The sequence below is a fragment of the Halichoerus grypus genome, chromosome 15 (genome assembly GCF_964656455.1).
Source record: "Halichoerus grypus chromosome 15, mHalGry1.hap1.1, whole genome shotgun sequence".
Classification (NCBI taxonomy): Eukaryota; Metazoa; Chordata; class Mammalia; order Carnivora; family Phocidae; genus Halichoerus; species Halichoerus grypus.
In genome coordinates this window covers 128,874-149,944 of record NC_135726.1, presented here as the reverse complement: position 1 = coordinate 149,944, position 21,071 = coordinate 128,874, and the positions used below count along the sequence as shown (strand labels likewise).

Genomic DNA, 21,071 nt, shown 5'->3' with positions numbered 1-21,071 from the left:
AGGCAGGTGGGTCGGGATCCGCACAGACCCCGAGGCGTCCCAGGAGAGAACATGACCCAGGGTCACACACAGCCAAGCCCCAGCCCCCTGTGAGCTCTCTCCGTGGCCACCCTGCCTTCCACAGTTTGGGGCACAGAGTAGAGAAGGTCCCACAGGTTTTCGGTGCAACATCCCTGCTGAGAACACCAAGGTGTTTGCCTCCATTGGGAACCTGGAACAGGCCGGCCAGGGACAAGAGGTGCTGACGCCAGAGTCCTTGGGCTGGGCACCACTGATGCAGAATCATAGTGGTTTTATGGGGAAACTTCAGGGCAGCCCTGAGCGGGAAGGAGGCCGAGAGGTACACCTTGGGAAGGATGTCCTGGCAGCTCTGGAGATTGTATGTGGCAGAGATGAGGGGGCATTTGATTGCGGGGGAGGGGAGGTCAACAGAGCATGGGGGAGAGCTCATCACCTGGGGCAAGTCCTGGCCTGCTCCACAGCTCAGCACCACACAGGGCTGCCTGTCACTCAGGAGCCTGATTGGTTGTGGGAGGGTCAAGGACACTGAGGTTGGGAGCTGCCAGTCTGTTGGGCCCCCTCCCGGCCCTGACCTCCACTCCTGTAAGTAGCAGACGGGGGTGGGAGGAGGTGCTGCTCACACGCTCTGGGCCAGGATCAGTGTTGGCTGGGCCTCCCAGGAAGTCCCGCACAGTGTTCTAGACATTGATGTGCAGTCACCTTTTGGGGAGATCTGTGAGCTTATCCTGCTGGGAGCTCCCAGCATTTGGGGGTCAACAAACGCCTCTGCTTTGAACACCCATGGAAGGACAGTGCCCTGCAGACGTGTTGATGTCCGTCAGTTACTGCTCATACTTCATCCCATGTCACCGTAACTGGATTTGGTGGGTGGGATTGAGGACGATTGAAATAGTCCCAGGCTGTCCTGGATCCACATTTCTCCCATGAGGGTGTCCTGCGATAAGCTTCAGCCAACAGGACAGGGGTCTGCTGGGTTCCTCCAGGAAGGGGTTCGTTCTCTGATGATGACAGGCAGGGAGAGCTTGGCACCCTGCCTCTTCCAACCTTAAGTACATCTGGATGGGGATGCGCTGTCCGGAGCTGCAGCAGTCGTTTTACAACTAGGAGTTGGTGACCTTCAAAATAGAGCCAGTGTTCTAGAGATAGCGAGGCAGAGAGAGGCTGGGCCCAGACCAGGATGAAACTGCTTCCTTCTGGGCCTGCTGTCCCGAGAGATGATTAAATCAACAGTGCTCAGCCAAACTGCTCGGGTTTAGGTCATTACTTGAACCTCTGAGTTTCCGTGGAGATGAGAAGACAGCCAGCTCTCTCACATCTAAACATCTGCTCTAAAGGCTTGCTCTGCCCCCCAGGGTCCAGGCAAGGGTGAATGGGCTCCTCCCAGCCGCCTGCTGCCCGTGGTCAGATTGCTAATGGGTTATGCACTCTCCCATCAAGTCGCACCCTACCTCAGGGTAGCACAGACACCACCGGGTGAGCAAACAGGGTGTTCCTCTCTCCGAGTCCAGAGACCTCATCATGACCCAGCTGTCGGCCAGGCTACGAGCCAGGAGGAGCAGGCTGCACGCCCCACATGGCCGCTCGTGGGGCTGTCTCCTGGCTGGCCCCCAGGGTTGGGGAGCTCCGTGAAGGAAGCAGGGCCTGGGCCCTCTGGTCAGGCCATGACCCCCACCTCCTGGTGTGGCCATGGTCGGACACTGTATCTCACTGGACTCTGCAGTGAGGGGCTGTGTACACACCAGCCCCGCCCCACCATGAAGCTCATTGATGCATCAAACGCTCATGTGTTGCAGGCCAAGTGTGTGCCTGGCACTGTTCTTGGTGCTGGGGACCCAACAACTGGGCTCCTGTTCTCACAGCCTCCTCACATGTGGGTCCAGCCCACCGTCTCAGGTTGGTACGTGCTCTGAGGGGACAGTTGTGTCCACCACCTATCTCCTGGCCATTCCTCAGTTTCTCCCAGGGGCACTAGAGATCGAGTTGATACCACTGGCCTTAAGATTATCTGTGATTTCATTTAGACGTTTCCCTCATAACCATAACTAATCACAAAGTTGAGAGTCTCCGTCCCATGAAGTCCCCAACGGGCACATCAGAACCAGATGGGGAGTCTCGAGGCCTCACCCGGAAGAGGACTGGTTGCCTGCCAGAGGCTGTCCAGTTCTCACGCTCTTTGAAGTCTCAGGCGGGGGGAGCATGTCCATCTCAAAGGCCTCTTTATGGAGCTGGAGATGCTGACTTCCCTGCGATGTGCTGACAGAAGCTGACAGAAGCAGGGGGCAAGGCAGCAGACTCGCAGCTGGGGCCCCCAGAGGTGGAAGGTGGTCCTTGGTGAGGGACGGCTGCAGTGTGAGTCCTGGGACCCGTGTGGCAGGGACAGAGCTGGGGCCTCACGGCCGCGGGCATGCACAGCCCCTTGCTGCTGCTGGGACCACCCTCACTGGCCGTGGCACCACCCCCTGGTCCTGGGAGGCTCTGCTCCCTTTGGGGTTCTCCATGAGGAGGAGAGAATGGGAGGTGTGAAGTCCTAGGGCGGGGAGCTCGGCGTGTGGGCCCATCCTGTGCCTGGTGCCTGTGGCGTGTGGGGCTGTCTTCTCATGTTCTCCGTGGGGAGGCGGGGGCTGGGGTCCTCATGCCCTGCCAGCAACAGGCCAACAGGTCCACCCCCACGTGTCGCCCTGTGCAAACACGTGGCCTATGTCCACCAAAAGATGGGGCCAGAACACCCAGCAGGTACTGTTTGTAACAAGATGGGAGATGCCCAGTGGGGTCTGTGCATTAGACCACTACTCAGCCACGAGGATGTCAGGGAGTGGCTCCCAGGGCAGGCGGACGCCCTAGCTGTTCTGGGGCAATTAACGTTTTTGTGATTGGTCTGGGTGCTGCCTTCCTGGCTGTGTTTAGGTTGGTGCATCCACAAACCTGCAGATTTACAACTCGTGTACTCTCATGTATGATGTTCTTCAATAAAAAGCACAATCAAAAGGGGGAGCAGCTTGTCAGTGGGGTGAGGCAGATGGAAGGGATGGTTATTATTTGTAAGTGGGCACGAATGTGTGATGACACGTGGGCCGCCTGGCACTCGGGTCGGGGAGAGAGAGTGGGCTTGAACGGGAATGTCACAGATAACACTCAACACTGAGACCCCCCTCCCAGCTCCCTCCCAGCCCTGCTGCCACCACCGAACAAGGCCCTTACCTCTCTTGTTGCCTCAGGTTGTCTCCCCTGTCCGCAAACCATTCTGTTCTCCTCCCACCTCTGCTCTTTAGAGGAGAAACTTGAGTCTTCAGCGAGAAAGTGCTGGGAGCACCCTGGAGCGAGGCCATTCTTGGCTGTGCACCATGTGGCTGGAGACAGAGGTCTGCCCTTGAAGTGGTTTCTCTGTAGAGGAAGTGGGGGCTGTCAGCTCTGTCCCTGCCCCTCCCCCCACGGAGGATGAGGCAGAGCAAGAGCCTGGTGTGACCGGGATGCCCTCCCACAGGGCTCCGTGAGGGGGCTGGGCGTCCTAGGGGGCAGGGGCTGCCCTTGTGAGCATCTAACGTGGGGTAGGGAGCTAGGGGTTCAGGCTGGGGGTGCATGGTCAACACCCAACGACTGTTTCCAGGGCAGAGTGGCATCAGGTGGGTGGCCAGAGATCAGAGACGGCTCCAAGGAGGAGGCGGTGTTTGCAGGGGGCCTGGAGCAGAGTTAAAGGAGGCCCCCACATGGGCAGACCCTGGGAGTGGGGCCAGGCTGGGAGCGCTGGTTGGCTGAACACAGGTGAGAGGGGAGACGCCCTGCTGAGCCTGAGTCAGGTGTCCTTGGAGCCAGGGCAGCTCTGGCTGTTGTTTGTGCTGCCCAGAGGAAGGCCGGCCGGGGTGCCGTGCGCGGGTGCTCTCTGATCGTGCGTCCAGGGTGCACGCCCATCATGTGGCCACCCTCAGGAGGAGGGGCTCCGGGGACTTTAAAGCTTCATTCTTCCTGGGACCTCAGCCCACCCCAGGCCTGGAGAAGCAGGCGGTCTGGCCAGCCACGAGGCTGCAAGCGGCATAGAAATGCATGTCTGGACCTGAGCAACGGCACCTCTACGGAAGAGGTGGGGAGGTGGGCTGAGGGTCTGGGGTCCGGAGAGACTACAGGGTTGGTGCAAGGGAGCTTGGGGTCCTGGCTGGGAAGCAACCACTCTGCCGGGAAGCTGGGGTCTCTTCAGCTGGGTCATGGCTGAGCTGACTGACAGGGTGAATGTGAGGGCGGTCCAGGGGACACGAGCCCCGCTGGTGGCACCATGAGCTGAGCGGGACGCCTGAGAGTGAGGACCCCTTCCTGCTCCCTGGTGGGACTATGTCTATGCAGGGTCCCCAGAGGAGGCTGCTGGGCTCCTTCAACTGCACCCCCCCAGCCACCCCTCACCTCAGGCTGGCTGCCAACCAGACGGGGCCCCGGTGCCTGGAGGTGTCCATTCCCGACGGGCTCTTCCTCAGCCTGGGGCTGGTGAGCATGGTGGAGAACGTGCTGGTGGTGGCCGCCATTGCCAAGAACCGCAACCTGCACTCGCCCATGTATTACTTCATCTGCTGCCTGGCTGTGTCCGACCTGCTGGTGAGCGTGAGCAATGTGCTGGAGACGGCGGTCATGCTGCTGCTGGAGGCCGGCGCCCTGGACACCCGGGCGGCCCTGGTGCAGCAGCTGGACGACGTCATTGACGTGCTCATCTGTGGTGCGATGGTGTCCAGTCTCTGCTTCCTGGGCGCCATCGCCGTGGACCGCTACATCTCCATCTTCTACGCACTGCGGTACCACAGCATCGTCACGCTGCCCCGCGCGTGCTGGGCCATCTCCGCGATCTGGGTAGTGAGCGTCCTCTCCAGCACGCTCTTCATTGCCTACTACAACCACGCGGCCGTGCTGCTTTGTCTCGTCGGCTTCTTTGTAGCCATGCTGGTGCTCATGGCGGTGCTGTATGTCCACATGCTGGCCCGGGCCTGCCAGCACGCCCGAGGCATTGCCCGGCTCCATAAGAGGCAGCGCCCTGCCCACCAGGGCTTCGGCCTCAAGGGTGCCGCCACGCTCACCATCCTGCTGGGCATTTTCTTTCTCTGCTGGGGCCCCTTCTTCCTGCACCTCTCACTCATGGTCGTCTGCCCTCAACATCCCGTCTGTGGCTGCGTCTTCAAGAACTTCAACCTCTTCCTCACCCTCATCATCTGCAACTCCATCGTTGACCCCCTCATCTACGCCTTCCGCAGCCAGGAGCTCCGAAAGACCCTCCAAGAGGTAGTGCTGTGCTCCTGGTGAGGCTGCAGGCTCGAGGCCACGGTGCTGGGCAGAGGGAGCTGGTGATGCCATGTGGCCTGTGGAGCAGGGCAGTCGCTTGCCAAAAAGGACAGACAAGATGATCTCCGGAGGTGTGGATGCATGGACCCTCTGGGGCCGGAGAAGGGAAGAAGCACCCATCTCCAGGAGTTGCCGTGGAGAGTGCAGGAGGCTGGGGAGATGGTGGGGCCACAGGCACGAGGGGCAGGTGCCGGGCTTCTGGGCAGCATCTCTGCCCACTCCCGGAGAGCTACGCCTCCACCCAGGGCCCCGGCAAGCTGTGCACACACCCACCTCTGCTGCCGGGTCTGGGGATTTGTGCCCCTGCCTGTTGGGATGTGAAGTCTCTGTGTTAGGAGCAGGACGAGTACTGCTCCCTAGGAGGGCCTCAGGAAGAGGAGCTTTGTGACCAGCAAGACCTGGCCTTCCAGGACCGCTCCAGGAAGCAGTGAGCTCCTATTTCAGGCAGAGGGACCACGTCTCCTGGGGCTACGGTGGAGGGGGGCGCTGGTCTAAGGCTCGGTGGTGACCAGAGGGCTGGGGGCCCATCCGTGTGTGCCGCACGCACCCGGCAGACAGGGCCGGCCAGTGCCTGCCGGGCCAGCGCGGAGGCTGTCGGCCGGAATCAGAGGCCGGCGTGGTCCAGGGCGTCAGGGCTGGGAAGCATTCTGGTAATAAATGCTGTGCTCGGTGCAGACTCATCGCCGCCCGCCTTGCCTCCTTCTGGAAATTGCTCGAGCCTGGAGGGAGGAGGAAGGGGGAGGGGCAAGGGTGGGGTTGAGGGTGATGGACAGGGAGAAATCCCAGAAACCAGCCAGAAACCATGGCTGGCAGGCCCGGGTGAAGAACCCACAGCCCCAAAGGACCCAGAGTGCCCGAGGCGCTGCCCAAGGCGAGCGTGTGGGGGCCCCAATGACACCTGCTCTGGGCCTGTGTCTTCGCTTTCTCCTCGTGGTGTAAACCCCAGCTCAGAGCACCTAGAGTGAGAAACAGCAGCTGCCCCGCCCCAGTGACCTCCATGGGGACCCGACTCGGCACAGTCCAGGGTGCCCTTAGCTGCAGCAGGAGCAGGACCACCGTGACCCATATGTGACCTCAGCCTGAACACTTCCCTCTCACAGCCCAGTCATGCCGCCCCTCCTCCATGTCTGCCCACAGTGCAGAGTGTGCTGGGGGGTGGGGCCTGCTCTCCCCCAGGACTGCCCTCCTGGGAAGTATTTGAGGCAAGGCCTCCCAGAATGGAGTGGGGCTGTCCAGGGACTGTCCAAGCCCAGGCCCCGAACGAGTGGACATGTGGGGTGAGCCCTGCTGCTGGTGCCGGGGAGCCCTTGGGCCCCCGTCTGTTGCAAACCTGGGTCTCTCACTGAAGAGCCCACCTGGTTTCCTCCACACATGCTGAGCGTACAGTCGACCCCCTTCCTGGTACAGGTTCGGCGGCGGCAAGGGTGATGGCATCAGCCAATCTGAAGGCAGGTCTAGTAATACCTAAAGTTTTCGGCAGCCACTGGCCAGCCACCCCCGACTCTGCCCCAGCCAGCGCCCACCCATGCTGGCAGCTTCAGCCCAGACTGCTGGCCTCAAGGCCAGGAGCTGGTTCCCGGCAGGGCTAGCCTTTGCAGGGGGACAGGACGGTGAGTCAGCCTTGAACCTGGCACCAGAGCCCTCTGGGGAGGGAGGGAGAGCGGGCCTGGCCCGACACCATCACGCGGGGAGGCAGGGCGTGCGGGTAATGGGTCTTGGCCAACGGGATGCTGCAAAGCTTCTTCCTTTGCTCAGTCAGGGAGGTGCAGCCAGCTCCGGGGAAGAGCCAAATGCTCACCAAGGACCCCCTGAATGGGGACAGGGAGGGGCCCCAGGCAGCCGGAAGCCAACCACCGAAAGCCACATCACGGACACACTGTGGGGGAGGGGTGTCTCTTGAGAACAAAAGACCCATTTCTAGACTAGCCAACTGGAGAGCTTCAGGGTGGGGGGGAAGAGGGGCTGTGCACAGCCACACCCTGTCAGTGCACTCTGGAGTGCAGCTACACACACCACAGGCCTGTTCAGCCGACTGCCTGTGGGGCCTCCACGCACTGTGACCGAGACCCTTCCTGGAAGATTCAGAAGGACCTTATTATAAGGTGGTTTCACTACAGTGTCTGACCCCAGTGGTATTCTGTATGTGTAATATAATGTCTGTACTGCATGTCCACTTCATACCCTCCTTTCTCTTCTGACCAGTGGACCCTCTTCCCCGTTTGCCTCCCAAGAATCCCCCAGCTCTGTCTTAGGCGCACACTGTCTCACTACATGGCCCCTACCACCATGTTGTGTTGGCCTCACGTGGACCAAGAGTCCAGGAGTCTGGGTGACACCAGGACGTGAATCAGACAGAAGTCACAGCCCACCATTCCCCACCCTGTCAGTCCCTCGCCTGGCTTGTGTCCTTGTGATAATTCCTGACACCAGCATTCACTGAGCAGCAGCTACGTACCAGGACTGTGCCTGGCAGGGGTACAAAGCATCCCCATGTACCAGGTCCATTTGGAATCTCATGGCAGCCCCCCGAGGGAGGAGGGGCAGGTACCTGGCATCCCCCACTGCAGAGAAGGACCGTGAAGCTCAGAGCTGCCGTTGTAAGCCACCCTCCTTCTGACTCGGCGTTTCTGAGCCCTGCCCCGTGCTTTCTTCTGGAGGGCTCGGTGCCTGCTGCAGCATTTTCCTGCGGGCCCCACCCCTGCTAGAGTACCTTGTTTGTCCCTTCATGCCACAAGACAGGGAGCTGAGAGGCGTCCATCTCGGTCTTTGGGGTGGGAACATGGGGCTGGTCCCTGATCGGGTGTGGGGAAGAAAGACTGTCCTTGCAAAGCCGTGGGGTGGGGCTGCCGCAGCGGTGGGACCCGAGAGGGCAGCCTGGGCGGGGTCCGAGAGCCAAGAGGGGCTTCTATTGTCCTCCCTGGAGCCCACCAGCCCCTCCCTCCAGTATGCGGGGGCCCCCAGACTCCCGCCCCCGCCCCCCGCCCGCGGGCCCCCAGACCCTGGTGGCGGCGGGAGGAGGCGGCGGGCGGAGGCGGCGCGTCGCGCGGCCGAGCGGGGATGCGCGGTGCTGATGCTGCAGGCCGGTGCTGCATTCTGCGGCGGCGTCCCCCGATTGGCCGCGCGCGGTGACGCCAGGCCGGGCGCTGCGGGCGGGGCCCGGCCTATAAGAGCGGGCGGCGGGGGCGGCCGGCCCTCCGCAGCCAGCCCCGGCCTGTACGCGCGTGTCCCGCAGCCGCCCGTCGCACGCACCGAGCATGAGGGAGATCGTGCACATCCAGGCCGGCCAGTGCGGCAACCAGATCGGGGCCAAGGTGAGGACGCGCGCCGCCCCCCGCCCCCCGCCCCCGCCCCGGCTCCGGGCCCTGCCACCGCCGCGCAAACCGCCTCCCCACCCACAGCCGGGCCCCGGAGGGAGGGAAGCAGCGAGGCGCCGCACCCGGAGCCGCACTTGCCGCTGCGAAGCCAGGAACAAAGGGACGAGCCGGGCCCCGCGCCCGGCGGCCGGGGCACCGGGGTCCCTGCCCTGCCACGTCCACATCGTCTTCTGTCTGTCCCTGCCCGGGTTACCTCAGGCCTGCGGGAGCGCCGCGCAAGTCGGCGGCTGAGCTCCATCCACAGCGGCTGCAGCTGTGGGGGCTGTTTGGGCGTGGCCCTCTTTGGGGTCGCAACTCAGCCTTGAGCGAGATGGGTGGGGTGGGCAGGTTTGGGTGGGGCGTCCCCTTCAAAGACGAAACGATTCTGTCTGCCCTGTTCCCGCTGCCCCCAGGAGCAGGATGTCCTCCAAGCCGCCAGAGCCATCCCCATGCCCCAACCTCGTTGTTCAGCTTCCTGACCCCACCCTATTCCTTTGTTGGGGGAGGGGTTGGGCCCAGACTCGGGGTGACCTTGGTCCAGGACTGGACTTTTCCTCCAGCTCAGCCCAGCCTGGGCAAACCTCCCGTGGGTTTGGACAGCACCCACCCAGGGACTGTGGAGCCTGGGGGTGGGATGTTGGGAACAAAGCCCCACTCCTGGGATGGAGAGCTGCATCACCACCCGGCTCCTCCCCTCCATTGTTAGCCCACCTCGAAGATGTTGGAACTAAGGGTAAGAGGAGGTGGTTAATCCCCACTGGAACCTAGGAGACAGGTGTCACGTCCCCAAGTCCAGGGAGACTATCCCTTGCCCAAGGTCACGCAGCAAGTGCGAGACAGAGCCACGCTACCCTCCGGCTCTCAGTCCCTGCAGATGTCCAGCCCAGGGCTCAGGTTAGGTGGGTGGGGCCTGCTGCGCACTGGGGCACCCCACAGAACAAAACAGGGGAACCGGGGTGGCTTTGTCAGGACCAAGGCCAGGGACCCAGGGTGGGAGTGGTGCAGGGCGGGTTTCCCAAAGGAGGCAGTGGGAGGAGACAGGTCTTGGAGGTGAAGGGGCCTAGGAAGGGGGTTCCTCTGGAGGCTGTTGCCATGGAAACGAGGCAAGAACAAAAAGCTAATTACAACGCCGCTGGGGCAGCCTCGTGGCTGACATATAAATTGCAACTTCTTCTCTAGGGTGGAGGCGACTTGGACGGGGTGGAGGGGTGGTACCAGGGAGACTCCCTAATCACCCGAAGAAACAGCTGTGCCTGCCCCAGGAAGGGGGCTGGGGGAGGGGGAAGCCTGGGGGATGATGGCCTCAAATCAAATCAGGACTCCCGGGGCAGTCGCTGACAGCTGCCCTGGCCAGTTGGGAGGGGTGGAGGGCTCATTAATGTGGTCACAGGGGCCAGGCCTGCCCTGAACATCTGCTCCTCGGAGGGTCAGGGGTCACTGGGGGAAGGGAGGGCAGCCCTGAGTTCTGCCTGAGCCTGGGGGAGTGGTGATCTGGTTATACACCCCTCCTCTCTATGGCCTGGACAGACACATATCAAGCAAAGGCAAGTCCACGCCCTGAGCTGTAGCTGCGGTGGGGGGAGGGCTGGGGGGGGGTGGCAGGAGGGGGAGGATGGAAGGCAGAGCCAGTAGCCTGAGTGCTGGACAAGTGTCCTTGGCTGAGATTTTTTTTCCTGCTTCTTAGAGGTGTGGCCTCCTGGGTTTGCTCATTATTTTTTATTCCTTTTGGGTTGATTTTCTTACTTTATATTGTTTTAAAAATTAGTATCTGATCCTTTCTAACAATTCAAACCAGAGAGAGGTGGATTTTGTGGGGAGAGGAGCTATTTCTTTCTTTTCCGCCTTTTTTGGTGACCAGTGACAGCAGTTGAGCATCTTCCTTCTGGCCTCCTTGTCCTCAAAAGTCTCCAGAGACCCAATTGAAGAAAGTGCTCAAAGCCCCCGGGCCAGCCCCAGCTGGTGCTGCTGTCTGCCCTGTGGACAGGCGGTTCATTAGCTGTTTCTGTCTCCTGATCCCATGGTGGCTGTGGGCGCCCTGGTGAAGGGGGCGGGCGAACTTTTCCTTCCCATCACCAGCAGCGACTGGCCGATGGGCAAGGGCGGCAGCTCTAGCGAGGGGCCTGGCTGTGGGGGATGGAGAGGGGTCAGGGCGATTGGGGCCAGGAGAGAACACACCTCTCCTGAGCGGTAGCTTGCCTGCATTACACTCACGGCAACGATCACGATCGCTGCGTATTGACCGCTGTGCCTGGTGTTCAGGCCCATCGCCTCCAAGACGTGCGGTGAGATAGGGGATCGCCCTTCCCCCAGGGGTCGCTCCGGGAAGTGGAGGCACCGCCCAGGAGGGACAGGGCAGGGGTCGGAGTCTAGGTCTGCTCGGATCCATTAGGGTGGGCGGGGACGCCCCCTCCCACCGACGCCACACATCAGGCGGATGAATCCGGGGACCCCATCCTTCTCCTCTGGGGTGCAGGGCCATCCAGGAGCCTTTGTCTGCGCCCCCTTCTCTCGGCCGCTGGGCGGAGCCTCGGAGGGGCGGGCCCTGGCCCTGACCGCCAATGGGGGGAGGGATTTCCTGCTTTCCCTGAACCCGCCTCCTAAATGGGTCACTGTAGCGCTTGCTGTGCTCGGGGCGGGGAGGGGCTTCGAGGTCCTGAAAGGGTTTAACACCCGTGAGTCGGCAAGCCCTCCCTCCGCGGAGCCGCGTCCCCCCACTTGCCGTACCGACGCCTCCCGGGCCCCCGAGCGAGGACGCGGCAAAGGATCAGCACCACGGACAGCGCAAAGGGCACGGGGATCTGACGTAGGAGCCACGGCCAGCACCCGGGGTTGGGTCCAGGGGCCACCTGGCAGTTTTCTCAACTGCAGTGATGGTCATGAGTATTTCTTCTTTAATTTACAAAGTTGTATTTTATTATTGATTGAATATTACATATTTTACTAATACACTTATTATAAGTCACATTTTTTATTAGTTTTAACCACAAAAGCAATTAATATATTCTTCTAAAAAGTTGAAACATTGCAGATAAGTGCCCATTTAGCCACCTCATGCCCCTAGGTCCTGCTCTCCTGGGGGGACAGTTTTGTTTTCCATTCTTCCAGCCTGTTTTCTGTGCATGTGCATCTATCTATATATATATCTTTGTAGAAAAATGTAACATCTTTTTGAAGTTCCCTTTTTTACTCTACATATCATTATGCAGTGTGCCTTTCCCTCAAGGATGTGTCTCGGGGATGTGCTCATATCAGTGACGATATTTTACTGCACCACAGTATCCCAAAGTATACTGATTTTTAAAAACTTTTATTTTTGTTATCTGTGCATATGGCTTTACAGATTTAAATAGCATCTAACCTTTTAACTCAATGAAGCCACTATTTGCTGAATGCATCAAGCCTTATGCTAACCCCTTAAGGAGGATACTATTATCGTGTCCACTTTACAGATGAGAAAACTGAGGTCTCAGGAGAGAGAGTCACTGGCACACACTGACTGGTGCTGGTATCTTGTCCATCACCTCCTGGAGGACCATGCTTTCCAGAGATGCATTTTCAGTAACTCTCTGTGGATGTGTTGATGGCAGGGTGACTGACTCACTCCCTCCTGGCCCCACACTTGCTGTCTCAAGCTCATCCCTCCTCTGCAGGGGCTGTGGTGTCCCTGAAACCAGAGGTCTGGGGTGTCTCAGAGCTCTGGGGACCAAGACCCTAGCTCCCGCTTTCATGTAGGCCTCAGGCTGAGGAGGCCATGAAGATCCAAGTAGTGGTAGGAAGCTCTGATCGGGCCCCGAATGTCTCAGTGACATTTCTGTGTGTTTATTTTTTTCTAATTACAAAATTAACACACACAATGTAAAAAGAACAGTTAACAATGACAAAACGGGGAGTAAATCCCCTACCCTCACTGAGTGACGGCCTCTGATAACAGCCTCTCTGGATGAACTGCCAAGACTTTTCTATGCATTTTATAATAATGATAACACTGTTGATAATGATCAGTTTTAATTTTTTATTTATTTTTTAAAAATATTTTTTATTAATTTGAGAAAGAGAGAGTAAGTGAGAGCACAAGGTGGGGGGGGGGAGTTCAGAGGCAGAAGGAGAGGCAGATTCCCCGCTGAGCAGGGAGCCCTGATGTGGGGACTCTGGGATCACAACCTGAGCCGAAGGCAGACGCTTAACTGACTGAGCCACCTAGGCGCCCCTAATTACCAGAGTTTTAAAAAATATTTTCTAACTAATCTTTTGTTATTGTTTAGAAATTAACATGTGACAATTCCAAAAGAGCCAAAGGGTATACAGTGAGAAGAACTTTCTCCCAACCCAGACCCACATTCCCAGGCCCAGGTCCTTGGAATGGACACCTCTGTGCCTGTTAGAGACATCTATATATAGATAAATATGTGAAAACTGGATTCTAACTGCTTTTTTCACGGAGCCGTCTTTTTGCCAGCACATGACTCACATGTAGAGTCCTGTTATTTCTCGAGGCCTTCATACCATTCATCTTCTGAAAGTCACTCCAACCCTGAGGAGCAAAGGGGAGGGGCACTGGGAAGTCACGCAGTGTGTGACTAATGACCCTCCTTGCATGGGCCTACTGTGCTCCACACAGCTTGGAAATGCCCTTGGGGTGAGGGCCAAGCTCTGTGCAGCCTTCCCTTCACCCAGGGGATGTGTCTTTGTGTGCTGACATATATGCATGCATTCACATGCTTCCCATGATCAGCTCGCTTTATTCCCACAAAGACTTGTTTCACCATCAGGCCTATTGAACAGATGAGGACCCTGAGGCACAGAAAATCTTCAGGACCTGCCCAGGGTCACACAGCTGGGAAGAGGTGGTCCAACTCCTGAATGTAGGCCCTGCTCTGTGCTTTTGTGCTCTGGAGCAGATTTTGAGAAGCGCTGTGGGTCCCAGCCCTAGGGGGGAGTAGGGTGGGTGGCAGCAGGTGGTGGAGAGAGTGAACCCTGGGAGTCTGGGCTGTGCCAGCTCTTTGCGGACAGGTTGGGTGAACCAGGCAAGTCATTCCCTACTCAGGCTCCCCGTGGTTCCCATTGGCTGAGGCTGATGATGTGCTGGGCCCTGCCAGACCCTGTCTCTGGACATCTTTTGCCCGGACACTGAGGGGCACGTGTATCCTGGGCTCTGTCTCTGTCACTTACTGTAGGCAGCTCTTTGCCTTCTCCGTGCCTTGGTTCTTTCATCTGAAAAGAGAGAATAAAGAAAACCACCCCAAGAGGGTGTTTATTACTAATCCCTCATGGAGGAGTGGACTGTCCAGGGCTCCTGGTTAGCAAGAGCAGAGCTGAGTCTGGGAGACCTGGGTCTGTGTCATCTGAGCCCTGAACCACTCTGAGGGCGCCAGGCACCATGAACGTATAGACAGTGGATGTGCATATTTACTATGATAATTTTCTTTTTTTTTTTTAAGATTTTATTTATTTATTTGACAGAGAGAGACACAGCAAGAGAGGGAACAGAAGCAGGGGGAGTGGGAGAGGGAGAAACAGGCCTCCCTCTGAGCAGGGAGCCCAATGCGGGGCTCGATCCCAGGACCCTGGGATCATGACCTGAGCCGAAGGCAGACGCTTAACAACCGAGCCACCCAGGCACCCCTACTATGATAATTTTCTGACAGATGACAGAGCTTGGGGCTTTTCTCTGAAGTCACTCAAAGGGGCTAGTGCAAGCTTTGAGTCCAGGCCCCTAATTTGACACCCAGGGCTGAGTTCATGGGAGGGAAGGGCCTGGTGGGGGTCATAAGCACCTGCTGACCCTTCCTTTCCCCCCTGCAGTTCTGGGAGGTCATCAGTGACGAGCACGGTATAGACCCCAGTGGCAACTATGTGGGGGACTCAGACCTGCAGCTGGAGCGCATCAGCGTCTACTACAACGAGGCCTCTTGTGAGCTCCCACCCTGCCCCCATGCTTGATCTGGGAGGAGGGAGGAGAGGGCACCTTGACTGCTGGGCCTCAGCATCTCTGCCCTCCTATCAGTTGGTTGGCAGGTGTAACCCAAGACTCACAAAATAAAGATGAGGAACCCTAGAAACTGCCACCATAGTGAGATTCAAATATGTGTAATCCTCACATGCATAGTCTAGGGGATGGACAGGGCTGGGCAGGGTCATGGAGGCTCCTCAGGAAGCCCATGGGAGGGTCCAGAGCGGGGGTCACTTAGCCACTGGTGTAAGATTATGTCCATAGCGAACTGGAGAAATATTAACCTGCCCCCGTGGATGTATTATGTGGTCCTGGCTGTCTAGGGTGTTGACCATGATCCCCATTTCACACGTGGTTCCAGCCTCTTTGACCCCAGAGTCTGAACGCTTATGGTGACAGCATGACTCTGGCAGGCCAGGGCAGGATTTAGAGGGCAGGAGGAGCCCCTGACCCTCTGTGACCCACATAACCCACCCCTTTCCCCTCAGCTCATAAGTATGTGCCTCGGGCCATTCTGGTGGACCTTGAGCCCGGAACCATGGACAGCGTCCGATCTGGGGCCTTTGGGCACCTTTTCAGGCCTGACAACTTCATCTTCGGTAAGTTTCTCTTGTCCCACACTCTGATGCAGACCCCATCACGGGCAAATCCAGATCAGCAGAAACGACAGGGCAAAGTCACCCCTTAGCAGGACAGAACTGACCTTCCCGTTCTGCATTTGGCAACAGAGGCCCAGAGGAAGGGTTCTGCACAGGGCAGAACAACGTGTGAAACAGAGAATTGAGCTTATAGGACTGTTACAGAGCTGGCAGGACAGGAGTCAGTCTCCAGAGGATTCAAGTTCACGGGCATGCAGCACTGCTGTCATTAAGAGGGCATCACCCCATTTCTGTCTTCTGGAGCTCAGCACCCCAATTGATGGGCACCAGTCCACATTCAGACCCCAAGCGGCAAGGGATTCTGGGGTTCTGGGGGCTGTAGTTGGCACTTCCAGCATGACCAGCCGGCGGCTGGAGGGTAGGGCTGGTAGACTCACCCAGAGCCCCCCCAAGGGAGGCAAAGCCGGGTTCTCAATTCCTGTCTAGAGCCCTTACTACCCGGCACCAGGCAGTGAGGCCCGCCACCCGCAGCATGGCTGGCGTGGAGGGTCATGGAGGGAGTGAGAAGGTGTGGGCACCCTCATTTCACAGAGAGGAGACAGAGCTTCCACAGTTGCTCTCTGGTATGGCCCCTGTTCAGGCAGGCGCTGTAGGTCTGACTAGTCTGTGTCCCCCTCCTGCTGCCCCCGCACCCCCACAGGTCAGAGCGGGGCCGGCAACAACTGGGCCAAGGGTCACTACACGGAGGGTGCTGAGCTGGTGGACTCTGTCCTGGACGTGGTGCGGAAGGAGTGTGAGAATTGCGACTGCCTGCAGGGCTTCCAGCTGACCCACTCTCTCGGCGGGGGCACGGGCTCGGGCATGGGCACGCTGCTCATTAGCAAGGTGCGTGAGGAGTACCCTGACCGCATCATGAACACCTTCAGCGTGGTGCCCTCGCCCAAGGTGTCGGACACGGTGGTGGAGCCCTACAACGCCACGCTGTCCATCCACCAGCTGGTGGAGAACACGGACGAGACCTACTGCATCGACAACGAGGCCCTGTACGACATCTGCTTCCGCACGCTCAAGCTGGCCACTCCCACCTACGGAGACCTCAACCACCTGGTGTCGGCCACCATGAGTGGCGTCACCACTTCCCTCCGCTTCCCGGGCCAGCTCAACGCCGACCTGCGCAAGCTGGCCGTGAACATGGTGCCCTTCCCGCGCCTGCACTTCTTCATGCCTGGCTTCGCGCCGCTCACCGCCAGGGGCAGCCAGCAGTACCGCGCACTCACGGTGCCCGAGCTCACCCAGCAGATGTTCGATGCCAAGAACATGATGGCCGCCTGCGACCCGCGCCACGGCCGCTACCTGACGGTGGCCACCGTGTTCCGTGGGCGCATGTCCATGAAGGAGGTGGACGAGCAGATGCTGGCCATCCAGAGCAAGAACAGCAGCTACTTCGTGGAGTGGATCCCCAACAACGTGAAGGTGGCCGTGTGCGACATCCCGCCCCGGGGGCTCAAGATGTCCTCCACCTTCATCGGCAACAGCACGGCCATCCAGGAGCTGTTCAAGCGCATCTCGGAGCAGTTCACCGCCATGTTCCGGCGCAAGGCCTTCCTGCACTGGTACACGGGCGAGGGCATGGACGAGATGGAGTTCACCGAGGCCGAGAGCAACATGAACGACCTGGTGTCCGAGTACCAGCAGTACCAGGACGCCACGGCCGAGGAGGAGGGCGAGATGTACGAAGACGATGAGGAGGAGTCCGAGGCTCAGGGCCCCAAATGAAGCCGCTGGAGGGGCGGAGCCAGGCTGCGGCTGTGGCCAAGAGGCCTGTCCCCCAGAGCCACATCGCCATTGACACCGCCCCCAGCCTTGCCCCCGCCAGTTCCGGCCACGGCACCCCAGGGCTCCCGAGTGCTTGTCCTCCAGTATTTATGGCATCCCCACCCCACGTGAGTCCTGTCTTCCCTCCATAGGTCGGGTCCACTTCTGTGTCTGCTTTATTGTCAGCTCCAGGCCTGTTTTATGGTTTGTTTTGTTTTCTTTTGTTTTTTTACTGGTTTGTGTTTATATTTTGAGGGGGGATACTTAATAAATTTATTGCTGTCAGATATCCCTGCCTGGTGCTGGAGATTTCTTTTTATTCTGGAAAGTTGGGTCCAGAGGGGTGAGGAGGGACAGACAGGGAGGCCCTGGGAGGGGGGTGAGGGGGAGGAAGCGTCATTGCCTCCCAGGCTGGTGGCTGTGCTTGAAGCCTGTGGGTTCTGAAGGCACAGCTGCTGGGAGCTTCCGGAAGTGGGGTCCTGGGGTTGGGCCATGCCTAGATGAAGCCTCATCCCAGAACCACAGGTGCAGCTCGCCCTGGACTTGAGAACTATCCCTCGTCCCCCACAGGGAGACTCGCTCCAGAGCTTTCCTCTGCCAGGCCGCCGGAGACCCTAAGGAGAGGTGGGAAGGGAGGACCTTGAACCCTCCGCAGAGAAGTGTGGTGTGTGGGAGAGTTGGGTCTTGGGCCCTGAGAAGGGGCTGGTGGGGGTTAGTGGGCTGTGGCCCACGGTGGCAGGCGCACCCCAGTACACCCTGGCGGGGAGCCGTGTGCTGGCCCCGTGCGCCCCCTGGTGGCCTTCCTGTGTCCGACTGCACGGGCGCCTGGAAGGGGCCCACCACTAGCGTGGATGGAGGGCGACTGGGCCCCAGACTTCCCACACCCCGTCTCTCGAAGCCAGGGGTTTCATCCAGCCTAGCCCCACCTGGGACATCAAAGCGGCTTCAGTGCAGGCGGCACCCTGGCGCCCAGCCTTCTGTGCAGAAGAAGGAAAGCCAAGGAGACCGCTGGCCCTGAGGTAGACTAGGAAACTGAAGCCCCAAAAGGGTCCAAGTCTCGGGCTCTCGCCCTGACACAGGCTGGGCTTTGGGGTCTTTGGGGCCCCCTGAGCAGTGGAGAAGCACGTCCTAAAAGCCAACGCTTCTGGGCACCTGCTCTGTGCCTGGCCACACTTGCTCCCCACCTTCAGTGCTGTGTCCCTCCACCCCACACGTGCAGTGACCGACGAGGCCACATGGTGAGTGGGGGGCTGCGCCCTGCTCTGGGCCGCAGCAGCTGGGTCCCCCTGACCAGGGCCTCGCAGGGCTGCTGTCCTCCACACAGTGCAGGCAGTGGTGCCCACAGCTCAGGTTCTCAAGGCTTTCGGGCCCCAAGAGAGTTGAGACACCTGCCCAGTGTTGACCAAGGTCCGTCTGGCCCTTGACATTCACAGATGCTCCTACCGGGCCCCAGGTCCACTGTCTTACTGCGTGGGCACCTGGAAGGGGCCCACCACTAGCGTGGATAGAGCTGCCTTCTCCTGAGAGCTCAACACATACATCTCGCTTAACCTTCACAATGATGCCACGAGGTACACATCTCCTAGGCAAAGAAATGGAGGCTCAGAGAAGTGAGGGCATTTTCCAGCTGACAAGTGGCAGAGCCTGGTGTCCGGCCCATGGCTATGCACCTCTCCATTTGGCTGAAAATGGCCAAAAATTGTACTTCCCTTCTGAGCACTGGCACCCACCAGAACTCAGATGAGCCTGGCCTCCCTGGGCCACCCTGCCTTTGTGGAGTTGGCTGTCAGGCCAATCCCCTCCTTCCTCCTCCCAAGGCCCACAGCCCAACTTAATACAAATGTGTGGTGTGCATTTTGGTGGGGACTGTGTTGGTGGTGATGTGGGGGGGTGAAGGAGAGGAACCCCAGCACCTCCAGCCCCCCAGCCCATCTCTCCTGCTCCCCAGAGCTCATCTCTGCTGCCCCCAGAGTTCTTCTGTAGCAGGGGCCTCATGCTTTCTTTCCCAGCCTACCCCCCTCTCTGCCGGCTGGTTTTCCCTTATGAGCCTCCAGCTTTACTTTCTTATGAGGAGTAACTTAGGTCTTTGCTGTTTTCTACCAGTGTATCTTCACTCCTCATTCCTTCCATTTCAGACACTGGAGGGGCAGACCCAAGTCAGCCCTGTGCTCTACATGGGTTCCAGATCCCCAGTATCCCTAAGCAAAATGAAATGACCGCTGCTTTATGCCATTGAATTTCAGAGTGGTTTGTTATGCAGCAAATGAAAATAGAAATACACATGGGGAGTGGCTAGAACAGCATGTGACCCATAATAAAGGCCATAAATATTTGCTCTTAAATGGATCCGTCATTATTAGTAGAGGGAATTTGTTTGCAGAGATGCATGGGCATGAGGGCATAGGAGAAGCCAGCTCAGTGGCTGCTCAGTGTTGCTTGAACCTCCTAACAGGGCTGATTGGCTCAGCACCATCCAGTGTGGACAACCCTTTTGGCTGGCATTCAGGACAGCCACTTCATTGGCTGTGCACCCCCTGCTCCACCTATCCATTTCAGCCTAGGTGAGGGGCCAGGGGTGTCCAGACCTGGGCACACTCCCAGCCTTCATGGGGGAGAAGACTCACCCCTTCCTGACCCTCTGCCTGGTCCCCTGCCGGCGGTACTCAGGGGCTAGGAGATGACTTCATGCTCAGGTAGGGCTGCCAGAGCAAATACAGGATGCCCAGTTAAATTGAAAGTTCAGATAAACGACAAATAATGTTCCACTTGGGGGCATGATTATAGTAAGCAATTATGCTTCCGTTGCTAAATCCAGTAATCCTAGCCTAGCGCCCTCTAGCAGCCCTGCAGCTGGGCCTTTTCTGTGGGCCAGTTGGTTTCTAGCTCTTCACCCACTTGTTTGCTCCTTATGTGATCCTAGGAAGCAGGAGCTTACAGATGAAGAAACTGAGGCAGGAGACAAGTGAAACTGCCCCAGGGTGTCCGGCTGCCAGTGGTAGGGCTACAGTTTGAATGGAAGAGGTTGGGGGCTGAACTGCCAGCATTCCACCACCCCTTGGGGTTTTGAGTTTGAGCCCCACTCTGGGTGTAGAGATTACTAAAATAAATAAATAAATAAATAAATAAATAAATAAAAACAAATAAACTTTTAAGAAATATGCTCAATGTTACTAATCATCAGGGAAATGCAAATCAAAACCACAATGAAATATCATTTCATACCTGTTAGGATGGCTGTTACCAGAAAAATAAAAGACAACAAGTGTTGGTAATGATGTGGAGAAACTGCAACCTTTGCACATTGTTTATGGAACACAAAATGTGCAGCCACTATGGAGAGCAGTATGGAGGTTACTTAAAAAAATTAAAAACAGAGCTATCATTTGATCCAAAAATCCCCCTTCTGGCTTTTTATCTAAAATAATTGAAATCAGGGGTGCCTGGGCAGCTCAGTCAGTTAAGCGTCTGATTTCGGCTCAGGTCATGATCCCAGGGTCCTGGGATCGAGTCCCGCATCGGGCTCCCTGCTCAGTGGGGAGTCTGCCTCTCCCTCTCCCTCTGCTGCTCCCCCTGCTTGTGCTCTCTCTGTCTCTGTCAAATAAATAAATAAAATCTTTAAAAAATAATAAAAAATAAAATAATTGACATCAGGATCTCAAAGAGATATTAGCACTTCCATGTGCCTTGCAGCACTATTCACAATAGCCAAGATATGGAAACAAACCAAATGTTTGTTGACAGATAAATGGATAAAGAATATTTGGTATACACAGTGGAATACTATCAGCCTTATGAAAGAAGGAAATCCCACAATATGAAACAGCATGGATGAACCTTGAGGACATTATACTAAATGAAATAAGCCAGACTCAGAAAGACAAACACTGGATGATAACACTCATGAGTTATCCAAAATAGTCAAACTCATAGAAGCAAAGAGCAGAACGGTGGTTTCCAGGGACAGGGGGCAGGGAGGAATTGCTAATCAACTAGAACAGTTTGAGTTATGCAAGATGAATA

The 21,071-nt window shown here is 57.8% G+C and overlaps 2 protein-coding genes across 2 annotated transcripts; both read left to right on the top strand.

Moving 5' to 3' along the window:
• Positions 1–103: 103 nt before the first annotated feature.
• Positions 104–6,019, top strand: MC1R (melanocortin 1 receptor). The gene has a single exon (XM_036119742.2). The coding sequence runs from the start codon at positions 4,342–4,344 to the stop codon at positions 5,293–5,295; it is 954 nt and encodes a 317-aa protein (XP_035975635.1). The 5' UTR covers positions 104–4,341; the 3' UTR covers positions 5,296–6,019.
• A 2,472-nt stretch (positions 6,020–8,491) lies between these two features.
• TUBB3 (tubulin beta 3 class III) lies at positions 8,492–17,340 on the top strand. The gene is made up of 4 exons (XM_036119740.1): positions 8,492–8,645; positions 14,490–14,598; positions 15,126–15,236; positions 15,937–17,340. Exons 1-4 carry the CDS (start codon positions 8,589–8,591, stop codon positions 17,010–17,012), a joined length of 1,353 nt encoding a protein of 450 aa, XP_035975633.1. The 5' UTR covers positions 8,492–8,588; the 3' UTR covers positions 17,013–17,340.
• The last annotated feature ends 3,731 nt before the right edge of the window (positions 17,341–21,071 follow it).

Bases quoted from the DNA above. Each gene is read 5' to 3' on its own strand.
- TUBB3 (XM_036119740.1), top strand. From the start codon at position 8,589: ATGAGGGAGATCGTGCACATCCAGGCCGGCCAGTGCGGCAACCAGATC. The intron at 8,646-14,489 runs GTGAGGACGCGC...TCCCCCCTGCAG, and splicing joins GCAACCAGATCGGGGCCAAG to TTCTGGGAGGTCATCAGTGA. The intron at 14,599-15,125 runs GTGAGCTCCCAC...CTTTCCCCTCAG, and splicing joins CTACTACAACGAGGCCTCTT to CTCATAAGTATGTGCCTCGG.
- MC1R (XM_036119742.2), top strand. From the start codon at position 4,342: ATGTCTATGCAGGGTCCCCAGAGGAGGCTGCTGGGCTCCTTCAACTGC.